This window comes from Semicossyphus pulcher, unplaced genomic scaffold, assembly GCF_022749685.1.
Source record: "Semicossyphus pulcher isolate SPU_LCO1_2020_fin unplaced genomic scaffold, fSemPul1.0.p SCAF_27, whole genome shotgun sequence".
Taxonomy (NCBI): Eukaryota; Metazoa; Chordata; class Actinopteri; order Labriformes; family Labridae; genus Semicossyphus; species Semicossyphus pulcher.
In genome coordinates, this window is record NW_027211701.1 from 6,760,283 (window position 1) to 6,778,363 (window position 18,081).

General features: G+C 39.3%; 2 protein-coding genes across 3 annotated transcripts; one reads left to right on the top strand and one right to left on the bottom strand.

The window, feature by feature from the left end:
- Positions 1-795: 795 nt before the first annotated feature.
- On the bottom strand, positions 796-6,903 carry LOC138604949 (prostaglandin D2 receptor 2). 2 transcript variants are annotated; one of them, XM_069676989.1, is made up of 3 exons: positions 6,820-6,903; positions 6,563-6,607; positions 796-3,130 (listed from the first exon to the last, which is right to left on the bottom strand). In XM_069676989.1, exons 2-3 carry the CDS (start codon positions 6,590-6,592, stop codon positions 1,736-1,738), a joined length of 1,425 nt encoding a protein of 474 aa, XP_069533090.1. In that variant the 5' UTR covers positions 6,593-6,607; positions 6,820-6,903; the 3' UTR covers positions 796-1,735. The 2 variants fall into 2 exon arrangements, with proteins under 2 accessions (XP_069533090.1, XP_069533091.1); XM_069676990.1 differs by lacking the exon at positions 6,563-6,607 and having other exon boundaries at positions 6,820-6,902.
- A 2,494-nt stretch (positions 6,904-9,397) lies between these two features.
- LOC138604795 (von Willebrand factor A domain-containing protein 7-like) lies at positions 9,398-17,288 on the top strand. Its single transcript, XM_069676784.1, has 15 exons — positions 9,398-9,580; positions 10,321-10,457; positions 10,545-10,689; positions 10,890-10,983; positions 11,340-11,468; positions 12,315-12,427; positions 12,539-12,655; positions 12,741-12,914; positions 13,018-13,150; positions 13,244-13,396; positions 14,152-14,244; positions 15,442-15,713; positions 15,830-15,963; positions 16,565-16,724; positions 16,908-17,288. Exons 1-15 carry the CDS (start codon positions 9,398-9,400, stop codon positions 17,286-17,288), a joined length of 2,418 nt encoding a protein of 805 aa, XP_069532885.1.
- The last annotated feature ends 793 nt before the right edge of the window (positions 17,289-18,081 follow it).

The following is an 18,081-nucleotide window of genomic DNA, read 5'->3' on the forward strand; positions in this document are numbered from 1 at the left end:
GTTATACATTGCTAATTGTAAAACAAGTTACTGGAATTAAATCAATTATAAATTATTACTGAAACCTTCCTCTCTTTTTCTTTCCTGTTCCTTTGTAACCTTGTCTTTACTCTAAGTGCCATCACTTTAAGGAGAATTGTGCTGCAGCAGCAAATGACACACAAAAAAGGGATTAATACAGAGGAAGTGAAAATGAGACATAGCCCCAAAGAAAGGGAGAGAAAATGATAATCTGCTGTAACTGAGTGGCTGAGAGGTAGCAGCTTTATATGTCAGTCTGCCCCGTTTAAAGGTTTAATCCTGCTGTTTTTGTATTCTGAATCTTCACTCTACAATATTCTCTACAAATGACATCTACCTCCATGTTAATCCCACTCTGCTGTGGCCTACATTACACCTCAGCCGAGTGTGATGGAACCAGACAATTGTTTTGGCGTTGATGAGACAATCAATCCAAATGCATATCAGGATGAAACCCAATCACCCAGAAAGGTGGTCAGTTGCTCAGCAGTTCAGATATAAAGTGCTCTTGGATTACAGGCCCTGAAAAGCATAATAGTACTTTATCATTTCCTGTCTATTCAATTAATGCTATACTGCTCTCTGCTGGCCAAACAAACACATAGCATGAACACCCATTGTAAAACAGAAAATCAGTACAGCAGAAATGTATTTGTTTGCTATCCTCCATATATTAGTATTATGAAAGAATTTACAGGAAGAGGGACAAAATTGATAAATTCATACGAACAATGACATCAAACGACCATAGTTTAAGTTTTTTTTAGGGTTTTTATTGACAAAAAGTGACTGGAACCACCAGAAAAATAATTTATCCTAAATGCTTTTCAACTCAATACCAAAGTGAGACAGACAACCAAAAATAATTTTCATTCATGGCAGTAAGCCATTTAGTGCTGTGCAAAAATATAATAACATTTTGGTATCGTCAAAATGCAAAAGATTTACTAAATATGCAATCCAACAATAGGACAATGAGTCTGACTGTTTAAATAAGCTCACATTCCCACAGTGACGATGCTTACATGCTGATGTTTAGCTGGTGAAATGTGTTCACAATCTTTGTTTTGCCGTATTCCTATGCGAACATTTGCTCTTAAGCTAAAAAATACAACATTTAAAGTTCATCTGAGGTTGATGAAAAAGTTGTTTGTTTTGCAGATATTCACTTAAAAATGCAAAATGTTAGACCCTCTGGGGACCATGAATGTCTGTCAGAAATTTCAAGGCAATGCACCAGATAGTGATTGAAATACTTCAGTGGACCAAAGTGGTGGACGGACCCACCTGCAAACTGGGTAAAAAATCAATCCATGCTATCAATTTCCTTTTCCACACGCTTTTAGTGGTGACAATAGTTTGAATGTGATAGGACTTAATAGAATACATGTACATTGAGACATATCTGACATGATTAAAGGAAAATCACACACACTCAAAAAAATCCAGGAGAGTCTCGGCTATCTTTAATAAAATGAGAGAGTCTAAAACACTCTGTAGTTCAAATAAGAAGTGATGAATGTTCTCTTTGGCATCTAGGAGAAGGCTGTTTGTGCCACAAGGCTTAGGTTGTTACTCAGCTTGCTTTTTAACATGCGCTGTCCAAGCTTTTGGACTTTTCATCATGAAACAGCTAACTGAAGAATGGCTATTTCCTTTTTTTCCTTAAAGAGTGCCTTATTTTGTCTTTTTTAAAGTCTCTAGTATGTTCCATTTAATTTTTGGATTTGTGTCTGTAACTCTCCACCGGTCTTTCCTTGATGCTGACGGAAGGTGAAGGCGGTGGGAAGGCTGGTTGAAAGCCAGGTGAACGTGAACCCTTTGGTGACCCTGGTGTCCCAAGGCTCACATCTCGACTGCTCTTCCGCCTGATATGAGCCCTTAAACTTTTCCCTGGCACCATCAGTAAGCCCCCTCCTTCCTCCACCAGGCCGTCAAACACTGCTCCTAGACTCTGTCGTATTCGCACACAGAAGTTGGGGCAGCTGAAGGCGTACAGAATGGGGTTCAACACAGGATTCAGGAATGCAATGGTTGTAGCTAAGGGCAGCCCCACCTCCACTAGGTAGAGATTCTTGTGCCAGTACTGGGCTGTTACTTCAATCATGCAGAAGATGTGATAGGGAGCCCAGCACAGAACAAACGCTGCTATCACAAATGTTACCATCTTTGTGAAGCTCTGAGACAACTGATTGGGATTGTTAGAAGGGGACAAGGCAGTCGGTGACGGGGATAAAGATGGACCAGAGGGCGGAGGCTTGAGAAAGATGTTAGTGGTTTTTGTGGTTGTAGGGGTATTCATAGTTGCTGATCCCCCATTTTTGTTTGAAACAATCAGCGCATCATTGAGCCTGCTGGCACTCTGCTTCCTCCTCCTTCTCCTTTTCCTAAAGCTGAGACAGATTTGGATGTAGCTTCCTGCAATCACCACCAGGGGGAACAAAAAAGCCACCAGCAACTTTGAGATGGCTGTTGCTGCCTGCCTCACTTTGCAGTCTCTCTCCAGAGTGGCTCCAGAGGATGAATACAAGGCAAAATTATGATAGCACAGTTTCCTCCCATCCTGTTTCTCAGTCACTGAGCGGAACAGGAAGTATGGTAATGTATTGATTGCTGCCCACAGCCAACCCAATGCACACACCCTCCATGCCCCTGACACAGACCGATGATTCTGGCTCCACACTGGCTTGGACACCAGGAGGCAGCGGTCCAGTGAAATGGCTGCAAGCAGGAATGCTGACACAAACATGTTGAGGAAGAAGATGGAAGCCTGTGTTATGCAAAGTAGGCTGCCGAGCTCCCAGCTGTGTGAGGAGCTAAGGTAGAAAGTGAACAGGGGTAGCGTCAGGGTCGCCAGGAAGTCAGACATGGCCAGGTTTAGCACCCAGACAGAGGCCACAGTACGGCGCCGCAGACGGAAACCCACCACCCACAGGATCAGGGCGTTCTCCAAAATCCCCAGGCAGGAGACCAGACCATGGATGCATACCACCACCATGTTGGCCTTTGTGTTGTTGTTGAGGCTGTGTTCCTTCATGGCCTGTAGCAGAGGGCAGAACAGCGGCCCCCCTGAGGCATCTGAGGTGAAAGTTGTGTTTGACATCATGTTCTGAAAATAAAAAAGAAAGTCAAAAAAAGCTTTTGGAGAAATGATTGAATATTTAAATTTGACATACTGGTTTGGTGACTTTCGTTTTAAAATCTGGAGTTCGACATCACCTACGCATTGCTGCTTGTTACTTTTTTTTTTTTTTTGCCATTGTTGCATTTGTTTATCACAGGTCGCCACACTCTAAAGCATACCCTGCTTTATCGTAAAATTTACTCTTTATGGGACCAATATTTACCAAATCAATAATGCTTATTAAGAAGAAAGAAAAAACAGCGTAGCGTAATTTACTCCCTTTTAGTGAATGTTCATTAAGTAACCATTTACAAATGAGTATTAAGACGTGAGCAATGCAACAGCATCCACCACAGACAGAACTCAATAAGTTTGTTTTCTAACTTGCACGTTTTCTAACATGCCATTCAATGTTAGCATGTAAAGCTAGCTAACGTTGACCCACTATAAGCTTTGATGGGTTAGCCTATGCATTGTGTAATTTGTGTCATAAGCTTTGCTTAAGCATTGCTTAAGTATATAAATTGTACCCTTAATGTAAAGTGTTACCGCTAAATGCTTTGTATGTGTCATCCTCTGCATTAGCTGATATTTTCATTCATGTTTGTGGTTGTCTACAGTGGCAAAGATTTCCGAGAACAATTTGATGATGATGCTGATGATGATATGACCAATAGACTTGCCCTTGCTTGTAGACGTCTGATACAGTCAATTACTTTCTACCTCATACCGACTACAGGAAATGAGCACTATAACTGTCTGGTTTGTTATTTTTTAGCACCATAAGATAACCTTCTAAAATGCAATTAAGTTGATAATGATAACAATTATATGAACATGCCTGACATGATTACAGGTGATAAATCCTCCTGAACTGTATTGTTCTCGGCAGTAAAACTGTCCCTCTGTTTGTCAGTGTTTGATACAGCAGTCTTAAAGGGTTCCAATATTATATGTTTTGACTGTAATAACAGGCGCAACAAAGACATAGTTCCAAAACATTTCATGTATCATATATTCACCTACTTTCATGTTACAAAATGACATTTATTTTATGACAGCATGTAGGCTACACTTACAGTTGAGAAATTTAGGGGAAATTGCTTCATCATACAGCTTGTAAGTGCGTAAAGCAGTCTACTCTACAAATGCTGCAATATTCAGGTTACAGTTTTTACTTTATTCCTCATTCTCTGGAAAACCAAATGAGAAAACAATTCTCTACATTGTCTCTGATACAAACATGTCAAAGCCTGTTCTTGTGGTCTAACCACATACCAACTGTTGGGCAACCACACATGTTTAGTGAAGCAATACAGTCTGGGAATGTTTGAGAAGCCAGGAAGATAACAGCGTGTGGTTGTCAGGACAAGCGCTTATCAATATGTCTGTCAATCTATCAATATCTTTTCCACTGAGATAATCACTTTGTACTATTTACCCCAGAGTGAAACAGCTGGGACAAAAAAGTTCAAAGAAAGTTAAATTTATAAAGAATATTATTTACTAAGATGCTGTTTTTCCAACTTCTACTTCATACCTTTTAATGTATGGCAGCCTGTTTACAATGCAAAATCCATGAATACAAATCCCCCAGGATATTCATGCTGCAGCAGCATAACATGTGGCAGAGGAAGACTTTAAACAACGTATAATATTATTGATCTAAGCCTCTGATTATTTGACCTGATAGGTAATTTTGGCTAACACCTGCCTGGCCCGAGAGATGTTTTTAGGAACAAATTGGTAAATATTTTTCCAGTTACAAAACATTATTCAGGTGGCACAGTACTGTTAAAACAGTATAGTAAAGTGGTTCAGAAACTGGTTATATGAGTTACAATTAGGAACATGTTGAACTTCTAATTATCTCATGTTGGCCTATAAAATGCTCTGCTTGAAATAATTAATTGTGTCTGATATGTTTTTTTTCTGCAAAATACATTTAATTACCTAAAAATCCTCCCAAGGCATTTGCTCCTTCTCCCTCATTAAAAATTCCTGAATCTGCATGGTCTTTTCGTAAAATTACAGCCGAAAACAAAACACGTCTATGCCATCGTTTAGCTGCAACTTGTTGAAACTTAGCTAGCTTGAAATGTAGTGATTAGTAGTAGTAACGTTAACGTTAGTAGTCAGTAGTGAGTTTGTAAGTTACGATGACGGTTACAGCTGGCTTACGCATCACCGAATTGGTTGCCATAGGTTGCACATAATGATACGCATAGCGTCACTCCGTTCATTAACAGGACTGGCTCCTTAGGTCTGTGAAGTCTCAAACCTGCCAATCTGAAAACGTGTTGTTCAGCCTGTCCTTGGTACATTTGGAACACAGCAGCCATGGCGATGACTGCTTATGTTGTCCCTGATATGTCTTGTAACACGTGAAATACACCACATGGAGATGATTTTCACTCGAGGGGGTCTTTAAATAATACAAACACTAATAATGACAAAAAATATTGATACTCTTCAAACTAAATGTTACCATTGTATTTTTACATACAGCCATGGAAACATACTTAGTCACATCCCCTTATCCTGACTGCTTAGATTAGGTAAACACAGCACCTTGTCCACACATGAATACAGACATGAGCAAATATATCCGTGACCTAACACCATGACTGATGTAAATAATTTCCCCCTAAAGTGTATACTGCTGATGGTTAATCATAGGGTCTTCATTTTTAGTTAAGAATGTCCTGGTGTGAGAGCTGCCTTAAAAAATATGTAATAAGAAAAACAACGTTTGAGGGAGATGATCTATGAAATGCTGGACTTACAGTGCTGACAGTTAAAGGTCAAAGTGAGCAGAGAACAGAGTTGTGTAATATGGGCCAGTGTTGTGGCTTATGTGCTCATAGTTTCATGTAGGAGTTATTTCTTAAACTGCAGTTGGCTCAACAGTTTAATGTGTCTCACTTCTTAAATACTCTGCTGTTTTGGTTCTTTTTGATCTGTAACTCAAGATGTTACTAAAACATAATACTTTTTTTTTTATTTGAATGTAGTGTACCATAATAGATACAATGAGGTGGACAAAGTATTAGACACACCTCTTCTTATGTATCAGTACAGTTCATGAGCATTAATCTTTAAGTTTACTGTATCTGATTTCAGGCAGGTGTACCTGGCAACAATCTGGCAGCTGAGTGTATAAATATAAAGTAAATATATATTCTAAGAGGTTGTTTATCTTACAGCAAGTATTGTTATGAATACCTAATACTGAAAATATATAAAGCTGCAGTTGAATTCTGTGCAGGTAGAGCATGTTAGGTATCTAGGTATCTTTAATCAGTCAGAATCTATTCTGTCTGACTACAAACAAGCACAGAGCTGTATCATGACATCAATTTCTGGGTCTGCTGGCATGCACGATATTAGACTGAACGATTAATTAAACATACCTACCGGAAGTATAATGGCAGCATTCAACAACATTAACAACAGCAAAACCTATTAAAACAAAAAGAACTGTATAAGAATAAGCATAAAATATTATTCGATAAAAGGTGTAAATCAACTTAATGAACTACTAACTACTTAAAAAAGGTAGGTAGGTAATAAGTAGATCAAAACAGTTATGGTTTGTGAAGTAGTCACTATACATAAAATCAATGTAGTGTCGTGAGCTGTCACTTAACTCAGCAGAAATGTTTATATCTCACCTCGATGTTGAGTTACATTTGTAGTGGAAAGTCACAATCTGTCCTCCAAAATTCCTGCTCTGTCTTTCTCTTCCTCTTTCCGTTTCATCCTTCCAGTTCTGTGACTTTCTGTTATGGCGACGCCCACTGTATCCCTGCTACACACACACACACACACACACACACACACACACACACACACACACACACACACACACACACACACACACACACACACACACACACACACACACACACACACACCTGGTCTGTCTCCCTTTGCTCCACCTTATATGGTGATAAAGGTTCTGTGAACATTGGTGTAAATTTGAATTTTTCAGATAGGTATGAGCAAAAATGTAAAAAGGGCAAAATAGATTCATAGATAGTCCCATATAAAAAAAAAAAAAAAACAGAGTTAGCAGACACTGAGAGATAGGATCAGAGATATGTTGTCTGTCCTACACGTAGTCATGCCGGGCTTGACTTGTGGGAACTAGTTCCCCTGACACTTCGTTCTAAGCTGTCATTTCCATGACGATACATTACATCAATGCAAAGCACGTATTATACATTGACACATCTTCACAAAAAGGCCATCTGTGTAGTAAACAAAACTGCAATCTACCACAATCTACTTTCAGTTAAGGAACAACATTCAAATAGATCTAATTTGGCAGCTCAGAGTTTCCATAAGAGCAAAGTGAAGTGTCTTGTGGCTACAACGTCTCTTTCGCCATCTGGTGGTGAGCGCACTGAAACCCCTTTCATTTTTTAATATATATTTAAATAGAAAATCAAATATGCTGATGGCTATCAAACTAACATGACGTGTGAATATGGGTCAAATATTATCCAATTGTAGTATAGACTTTCTAAGGGTTATTTTGTTGCGCAGGTTTAAAAAGTAAAAAAACAGCAACATAAAGCTGAAATACAACATTTAATAATGTCCAATGGTAAGCTACATTTTCAGATTAGTATATAATAATACCCGTCAGAACAATGGAACCATAACTAATTTAAATTGAGTTAAACATTAAACATTAAGCCCCAACTTCAGATTGTACTTGTGATTTCATAAAATGTAGACTGGAAAATGTACTTGTGTGATTTTAAAAGAAAATTATTTACTTTTATAACATTTCCCCCTCAATCAGCTGACCCCTCAATGTTCTTGCAGAACTACATATTACCATAGCCTAACTATAAAAGCAAAACATTTGTTTGAAATAACTTGGCAATATATAAAAAGAGCCCACGTATTTAAAATAAAGAAGTGATGCTGCAGCCATAAAGGCAAACATTTGCAATAAGAACTTCAAGGCTGCCAGGGAAACACTGGGGAGAGTGCTTCACACACTGCAGGTGAGAGAGGTGGAAAGAAACGACTTAGAAAAGGGAGGTTAAAGGAAATAATGAGGACAACATGGGGTAACAAACACTCATCTTTTGAGAAAGGAGACTGAAAGGAGGAAAGGTTCTAAAGTTTATTACAGTGTTTTTATACTTAAAATGGAATCATGACTCTTAAATCATGTTATTGGGGTGTTTCCATGCACTGTCAGGATTTCTACAGCCACAGTAACTGGGTGGAGCTGGGATACACAGAGCCATACATCAATCTCATACGCCCAGACCTTCCTCTAGACAACCTTGCAGGTGCGTGCGTGCATGTTTGTGTGTTGAAGTCATACATGTTGAAGATAGTTCTGGGTGGGGTAAAGTGTGATAAAGTAAGATAAGACATATCATATAAGCATAGGTTGGGTAAAACTCCACAAAGGAGAATATCAAAGAGCAGAGATTTTTTTTGTACATCAAAATCTTAGGTCATCATACTTAAATATTGACAGTGTCAACAGCACAGTTATGATGACATGCTTGTTTTTTTATGCCAGAAACCCTTGATTTACATACAACTGGGTATCACTGATTATGACAGACAAGGAAGATAGCATGAACACACCTAGACAAATCCAGCCCCTTTTAAGTGTTGTCTCCACCCTGCATCATTTACAAAGTACTGTATATATTGAGAGGGTTGGTGGGCCTGCACATTGCACTTCTTTAAGAGTCATTGGAGTCATCACAGCTGAGAAACATCAAGGTATGATCTGAGATCATATTACATTTTGTTAATTGGACTATAACAGGGTACTGCACTGCAAATATCTTTTGCAGTAAGTTGCGAAAGATGTTTTTATGATGTTTTAATATAATTTAATGTGCACTGCAATGTACATTTGTTGTTATATATTAGTATTTGAAATATGTTTTGCTAATTTATTTTACCTTTAAATCTTTCACCGAAGGATTTATTTGAGAAATTGTTGCACCAGTAAAGTTAGAATATAACATTTCAATTTTAAGCTGAAAGTCTTTGTCCTGATGGCTTCGAGTTCACTATTTCCATAATTCCTTAGAAATCTATGTGAATAGCAAATATGATCTCCTCATGACACATACAGTTCAGTTATTATAGTTGTGTAAAATACCAGGATATTTGGAAGAATTGGAACAGTTGTATTAACAGTCTTATTATGAAACTAACCTGATAACTGATGTGTCATAAAAATGTTCTCCCTGTAGACTGGTCATGACTTTAGTGCAGGTTATAGCCTTGCTGGCTTTGGGCCTATCAGGGCGCAGCTTGGCCTTTGTCCCCATTGGGGGAGGGGCACCCACTCACATTAGCATTACCGGGACAGCTCTGTTGCAGAAAGTGACAGAAACGTGTCAGGCGGTGGCTGATGCAGCTGGTCACGACTTCAAACCCACGGTAGGATGAAAGATAAAAAAAACGGGCAATGCAGCACAAACATAGACACACACAACATGCAGACACACACTTAAAAATACTCAAATAACTTCACCCTCATTTCAGTACAGCCGTCATGAGTTCGATAACTAGCATCCTTGCTGAAAGGTCAGTCCACTACTTTAGTCCTGACGTATTCCATCAGATTGATTTCCATGAATGACATTCATTGTGCAGGGAAACCTATACATTTTGGGGATCCCCAGATTTGGTGCCATCATGAGGTTGTCATTGTAGTTTAAAGGGAAGTGTCGCATCCACTTTTGAATAGATTGCCATGGAAATCAGGACACACATTCACGCCATCCTCAAGATGTCTTGTAAACACAGGCTTTGCTTTTCATCCTTTGTTAATAAGAGGTCAACATTTTCTTGTTCATTACTTTGGTTTATGAACAAATGCCAGTAAGCTTATGACGTTCCCATGAGCCTCAGCTGTCATTTGTGTCGCATGCTAAGACTTTAAATTGAAATAGGGAACATGGAACATTATGCACTAATGACCAATTTCACAAGCTCCTCTCATCCCTTTCAAAAGCAGCAGAAGCACGTAACACATGAGAGAAACCCTGGGATTTCCATTCTTGAGGCAAACACTCTTTTAAGCATTCCTGCTCTTGTTAAAATAGTGTAACCCCTCTAACCCTCCGTTTCTCCTGTTTCTGGAAGTGTAACCTCTAGCCTTTGACTCCCGACTACAGGGTTTATCTCCGGAAGAACTGGTCCAGGCCTGTCTAGGTCCTACAGCAACAGGAGAAGTTTCTGGTGCAAAGTTTCACTCTGCTCTTCAAGAGATCTACACCCAGAACGGACTGGTAGACCGTGACTTTGTCAACAGGTGTGAGAAAGATAGAAGAAATAAAAATAATTGGACTTCACATGTGATGCAAAGCTTTAATTTTGATTTTCTCCTTCACTCTTTTAGCGCTCCGCACCACTTCAACTCAGAGGCCTTTCTGGAGGGACGTAGGCTAATCACAGAGGGTGTGTTAGCCATAAAGGCAAACATTCGCAATAAGAACTTCAAGGCTGCCAGGGAAACACTGGGGAGAGTGCTTCACACACTGCAGGTGAGAGAGGTGGAAAGAAACGACTTAGAAAAGGGAGGTTAAAGGAAATAATGAGGACAACATGGGGTAACAAACACTCATCTTTTGAGAAAGGAGACTGAAAGGAGGAAAGGTTCTAAAGTTTATTACAGTGTTTTTATACTTAAAATGGAATCATGACTCTTAAATCATGTTATTGGGGTGTTTCCATGCACTGTCAGGATTTCTACAGCCACAGTAACTGGGTGGAGCTGGGATACACAGAGCCATACATCAATCTCATACGCCCAGACCTTCCTCTAGACAACCTTGCAGGTGCGTGCGTGCGTGTGTTGAAGTCATACACGTGAAGGACTGTGGAGATAGTTCTATGGGTGGGGTAAAGTGTGATGAAGTAAGATAAGACATATAATATAAGCATAGGTTGGGTAAAACTCCACAAAGGAGAATATCAAAGAGCACAGAGTTTTTTTGTCATTATGCAATGGTTACAAAGAGTACTTTTAATTGGCGGATGACTGTGCATTATTTACTGATAAGAATACAGCTAAACATCTATCCAAGTTTTGATATATACCATAGAATAAAAGTAAACCTAATGACATGAGGTGATGTACACTGAGTTATGTGTTTTACTCATTGTGCATCTCATGTGCCTTTTGCTTATGCAGATGTGGACACTGCCACCTGCAGTGACTGTTCCCGTGGAACATGCCCCAATCCCATCCTCCGCAACATCCTGAAGGAGAAGAAGCTCACATCAGGGTACATGGGAATCTTCTCTGCTGCTAAGCCAAAAGGTATCAAACATATTTCCAAACTACTTTCAGATACAAAGGTGCACATTCACATTCATCACTCTCACAAGGAATGAAAATAGCCATAGACACCAAGTTTTACAACAAAAGCCTGAGCACTGGATTTTACAGTCATGAAGGAAATTACCGACACAACGTGTCAAGATATGAGCCCTCAATACATGACTTGACACACATACCACAATAACAAAAAGCAGAAAAAAAATATTGCACAATGTTTTTCACTTTATATAAAACTATAAAAAATATGATTCCATTTGTCTAAAATGCTGATTTAAATAGGAGGATATATTTAGAGGTGGCATGGTGGTGCAGTGGTTTGCACTGTTGCCTCAATGTTAGAAGGTTGGAAGGTTTTCTGGTGGACCTGTGGACTTTACCAATCTTTATGCTAAGCTAAGCTAACATGCTGTTCATGCAGTGATGCCCACTTGTAATCTATGTCTTCATATAATATGGACAGATATCATAGCGGTTATTTTTTTCAAATATAAAACAAATAAGAGTTTACCTTAACATGTTAAAGTGGACCTTTAATGCTAAATAATGAAAGGAAATGTTATGCTTAACAAATAACTAACACACTTCCGCTCCATAACTTTCATCGTTCAATTCTATTGAAAGGGTTTTTATAAAGGATTTAAATCCAGATGCAACACTCATATGCCAGTTACTTAAAACCTTATGACTACCTGCAATACAAGGCAAACATGATTAAATTATTTCAGGGAATTCTTTTACCCCCCAAAAAGGCAAAAGTCCACTTTACATATCCCTTCTGTCCTCTGATTATTGGTGCTTAGCCTGTTTTGTCTTTCTTGTATTTAGAATTTGGGCCTATGATCAGGACAACAGATGCTGATATTATGAAAAGAGAAATCTCAAAGCTCACAGCAAAGGGAGGCGGTGATCACCCTGAGATGTGCCTGTCAGGACTTCAGGTACGTTATGATATGATATTATCAAATCTTCTCCAGATACTTTTGCAGATCCCCTTAAAACTTGTTGTGATTTAAGATGAACTGACAAAGTTCATTATTTCATTTCACTAGTTGGCTCTCACCGGGGCCCCTGCCTCCTCCGACATTTACGTTTTCACCGATGCTACAGCCAAAGACATCGAACTCAAGGACACTATTGTTGCATTAATCAGGACTTCCAAGTCAACAGTAAATATTGATACCCAAGATGCAATATCTTAAGTCAGTGTATTTAATTTAAAGTTAAAAGCTGCGCATGAAATGATCTCTGCAGGTGTCATTCTTCATGACCAGAGTTCTTAAGAGGCGCCGTCGTTCCCTCAGAGCTGGCTCATTTGAGGACTACAAGGAGCTTGCTTTGGCCTCTGGAGGCCAGGCCATCCAGGTGTCGAAGGGGCAGTTGCCTCAGGCCACAGACATCATCCTCGACACGTCCACTTCAGCTCTGGTGAGCCTGTGCATTCTGTGCATTCTGTAGCTTGTAGCATTTTGTGGTTAGACCAGTAAAAATAGAGACATATTTCATCCATTTTGCTCCTTTTGTTCCTCAGGTGACAGTTCTTCAGCGAGCAAGGAACCCTGGGAAGCAGGAGACTTTCACGTTCATGTTGGATGAATCTCTGACAAATATAACTATCTACATCACAGGAACATCCATTTCTTTCACACTGACCAACCCTGCAGGTAACACACATTTCTGCAGGGTCTGCAGTGATGATGCTAGTAATGTCAGTGTAATTACCATTTGTGAGTAATATGAATGCTAACAAATGCCAGGTGTGAGCCAAAGCCATAACGAGGCCAGCGGTAAACTGGGGACCATAAAGACCGCAGGCAACTTGAATAGAATTCGTCTCAATGCTGACTCACAGACAGGAGCCTGGCAGATCAAGTTCAACTCCAACCAACCATACACACTTAAAGTCACAGGTCAGATACTTTACATTTCTATATTAAACATCCTCTTCTGTATAAATATTGGCTGTTTGCTTTATTGCCAACAGTTAAATGAGAAGATCGATAAAACTCACATCTGTCCTTTACCTGTAAGGCTACATTAGCAGTTCTTAGCTTAGCTTAGCATGACTTGGAAGACTGGAGACCGGGGAAAGATGTACCCTTGCTTTGTCAAGTGGTCGTCACTGTTACTAAAGTTACTGCTAGTGACAAAGAAATAGTCCAGCCCATAAATCCCAGTGATGACCTAAATTGCTGTTTTTAAACTTCAGTCTAAAGATTCATAGTACAAATTTAACAAACATTATATAACATGAGAATTATTGAGCTGCAGATGTGTTGGTATCTTTGAACAGAGCTGTCTCTGTCTCTCCTGCTTTCCAGTGTTTTTGCTAAGCTGAGCTAATTGGATGCTTTTACTTTATATTTACCAGACACAGATGAGAGCAATATTGATATTCTCATCTAACTTCCAGCATAATGCAAAGTGTTAGTAGTAATTAGTATCTGAGCCCATACTCATGCTGTCCCAAGTTTTAATCAGCAGCATATTTCATATTTATTTCCACTGATGTTTGGTCCATGAAACCATGGAAATTGAAACTGTAGTGTTATATTATTCAACACTAATAATTTCTCCATTACATTTTCAAAACAGTCTGGATGCGTTCACCAAGTTCTCTTCAGGTGTGTCTATATTTACTGTATGACTTTACTTGTCTCTTCAGGGCAGAGTACCATTACCTTTATCTATGACTTTGTGGAACGCTTCGAGGGACCTCACCCAGGTTATGCTGTACTCAGTGGGCGTCCACAAGCAGGTACACCTCATGCAATGAAGTGTTACACAACAGTAGCACATCATGAACTGTAAAAACGTTATGTGGTGAAAATAATGAGGTGAAAAAAGTCACCTTCTGCCTTCAATTTTAAATGTTGAAGAAAATCAAGAGATTAAAAAAAAAAAAAAGAAAGTCTTTTGAGACACAAATGACAGCCTTCTTGTTCAGTATTTATCTATCTCAGACAGCTAGTAAGATCATCTTAAAAGCTGTTATAATTCATAGTTTTAAATTAAAATCGATCACATGAATACATTTCAGTAAAAGTATATAAAACCCACAGACAAAAATCAACCATCTGCGGTTCACCCTAGCTCTACAGAGTGTTTTACGTCTTTCTGTAAGCATTGTTTCCAGATGCAAGATGCAGCTAGCTTTTTGTTTTTGGAAAAATAAACTGCCTATAAACACCTTGTATAACCTAACAGCAAACGACAAAGCTATCACTTAGCTGGTGAGTGCAAAGGAGCCAGATATACTCTCATGATGTCCACAACACAGCTAAAAAAGAGTGGCTGTTAGACTTACATCGAGATGTTGAGAAACAGGACTCTTAATAAATCAGAATGTTGCTTTGTGTCTTTTTAGGTTTGTAAATTTGCAACTGTTTGCCAAAAAAACTTGGCGATAACATGTCAGTGCTTTGAGCAGGCATGTAGCACACAATGTTGTAAATACTGATTCTCTATGAGCCCTTCTCCCAGTCCATGGCTATTCATTCTAGTGTTTTTGTGGGCCCTTCTCCCACAAGGGCAATTTAATGCTTCATCCCGTCAAGTGGCAAAAAAAAAATATGAATGCAGGTTAAACTTGACTGAACATTAAATTAGTCAATTACACAGTTTTAAGCAATTAAAAAACGTTTCAAGTCATGTCATTTTTATGCAAGTCATTTTAATGTTTAAAAGGACAATTGTACTTTTAAAGACTTCCTCTAGCTAACCTGCAAATTCTTTGAATCAATGAGGCCAAAGGGAGTCGTTAAAATAATAATTTTCATAACTATTGTCGGCAAATAAATTACTTAAGCCTATTATAAGCATCCTTCCACCACCCATGTCTAAAACTTTTCAATGTTTACTATTTAATAAATCCATCACGCTTTGTCATGAGCACTAATATCCTCTTGTTCTTCCCTGTGACTTGGTTCTTCCTTTCTGTCTCCTGAAAACGCAGGCCAGCCAGCCACCCTGATGCTCTCATTAATTGGTAGGAAAGGTCCATCTTCAGTGTCTGTAGGGGCTGTTAGCCTGGTGACTGTGTCTGGTCCTGAAACTGAAAGCCATGGTAGAGCAACTGAGATGGGCAACGGGGACATCCTTGTGACTGTTGGTGCAGTCCCTGAGGGGGAGTTTGTGGTCAGTCTGAATGGAACTGACAAAGTATCAAACAATGTATTTCAGAGGCAGTCCACCACCCAGATGTCTGTCTCAAAAGTGAATATCAAGGTTGGTCTCTTTACTTCCTCTTCACAACCTTTAACTCTTGTTAAAGTATGATTCAAGTTTATGTACACATTTGCAGAGTAGTTTGGACTTTCTTCTTCTCTTCCATGTACCTCTAGGCTGTGGTAGACAGCAGTGCAGAGCCAGGAAAAGCCCTCGAGCTCCCCTTCAGTGTCAAGACCCAGGGCTCTGGTGGCAAATACTCTATTACAGCCAAAAATGACAGAGACATCCACATGTCCTATCCAGAAAGGTGAGGGGACTGAGCTCAAAATGATTCCTTTATTACATATCATTTTCCACTCTGACATTTCTTTTATAAATCTTTTGTCCCCATTCCTGTCTCCGATGGAGTTACATCTAGGTGGAGTAAAATGTGCAACCCCACCCATCAGCTGGGGCAAAGGTTAGGGTCCAGCTTAAGGCACCATTATGCTTAAAATAAAATATCTGTAACTTTCTGAAACATACATTTACATCCTCTCCCCCTGCAATGGATGTGAGAAAACAATCAGGGCATGCACTTCTTTCCTCAACTGTGCTGAGTTTTGTTACACAGCCATTTTCTGTCAGTTTTCACCTTCTCAACACCATGACTATCTTCAAGCAGAGACTTTCTTATTAATTGATAATGCGTGCTCACTTTCTTATTTCCTCCTTAGGTATATTTGCCTTATGACATGGTCCATTGCCATAGCCCAATCAGGGCCTAAAACCTGCCTGATCATCATAAATGTTGTCCAATTTAAGTTTGAATATAGAGTCTTGTTTAACTTTATTAAAAAGTCGAATGTATTGATTAATCAAAGTCCTATTTCCTGTAATCAGAGTGTTTTTTTCATTTTCTTTGACAGCCTCACCTTGACAGCTGGAAAATATGCTAACGCTACTTTGACCATTAAACCACCTGCCAGCACACCTTCAGGCACTGCTGTCACTCTGACATTGGAAGCCAAGTCAGCCAGTGGGGTCGACTCCAATTACGTAGTTTTGAGAATATCTGTTGTCACCAAGGTAACCAGACACATCCTGGATTACAGAGTTGCAAATAGTGGAATACATTAATAAGCTTTTGAAAATTGCTGCAAAAAGGGGTGTACAGGTGTACTTCTTTAAAAGTTACAGATATAATCAGCATATCTAAATTGCCCCAATGATGCTTCATGCATTCATTTTATGTCTTTCTTTTTGGACCAGATTACAGATTTTGTTCCACCTCTGTGTGAAGTGGTTAGTGTGCTGGCTGATGACTGCCCTCAAGATGTGTCTCAATGTGGACCTTTCCAATGGGAGTTTTTGGCCAACCTCACCGATGGAAATGGCACTGGGATAGAGAAAATAACTCTGCAACAGGGCAATGGAAACCTTACATACACCTCCCTGAGCGCCCCTTCTGTTCAGGCGCACTACACAGCCTCCTGCTGCTCTCAGAATGTTGAGATTACAGCTGTAGATAAAGTTGGCAATGTGGGCAAGTGCTATCACTCCATTGAACGTTCTGCTGGCCCTCCTGCCTTAAGCCTTTCTCTGCCACTTTGGTTGTGCCTGCTGTTATCTGCCCTCGTAGGAAGGCCTTGAATTGCCAAGGTGAGGTACCTGAAAATATCAGCACTGATTGGGCAATGAATAATGTATGATTCAGTTGTCAATATTTATGATAAAAACAATCAGGTGTATTTCATTAACATTACTCTAGTGCTTGTAACAAAATTCAACAAATGGTTGTTTCTGTCTTTGAGAGCAGGGAAAGAATAACCTATTAATAAATGCACACTGTCATGTCTGCAATGCTGTTTTGTGAGGTGGCGTTTTACAGGAGGCGGGAAAAAAATAAACTGAGCTTGAATGAGACATTTGGTATTTGGTATCAGGTATTTTACAAACACAGGATGCTAAAGGGGCACCCATGGTCTGCTCTTGCCATTTTGGTGCCCCACACAGCAAATTATATAATATCAGTTTTTTACAACTTAATGTTTTGCATGCAATTTTTGTGCACACACAATATATGTTCAACAAAACATTATTGAGTTTGGGTTGTTTTTACCTGTATCTTACATCTCTCCTCTCCTTGTAACTCCATGTCAGGAAGTGTGCAGTGAGTGAGTGGTCAATCAAAGTAAGAGAGAAAGAGCGGCAGAGTGATGGTAAATGCGAGTGGAGCAGAAAGAAATGAACAGTGTTGGAGGTCATGCGATATAAAGTAATATGTTAGGCTCCTTGTCACAACAAAAAAGTAAACCAAGTGTTCTAACAGAACACATTAGTTCTGCAATTCTGTTTTTTAGTTACTTTTTCATAAAAAAGTAATCAATTACTGGACCAAAAAAAATGTGTTTTCCTCACAAAAATAGAAATCCCCTAAGCACTG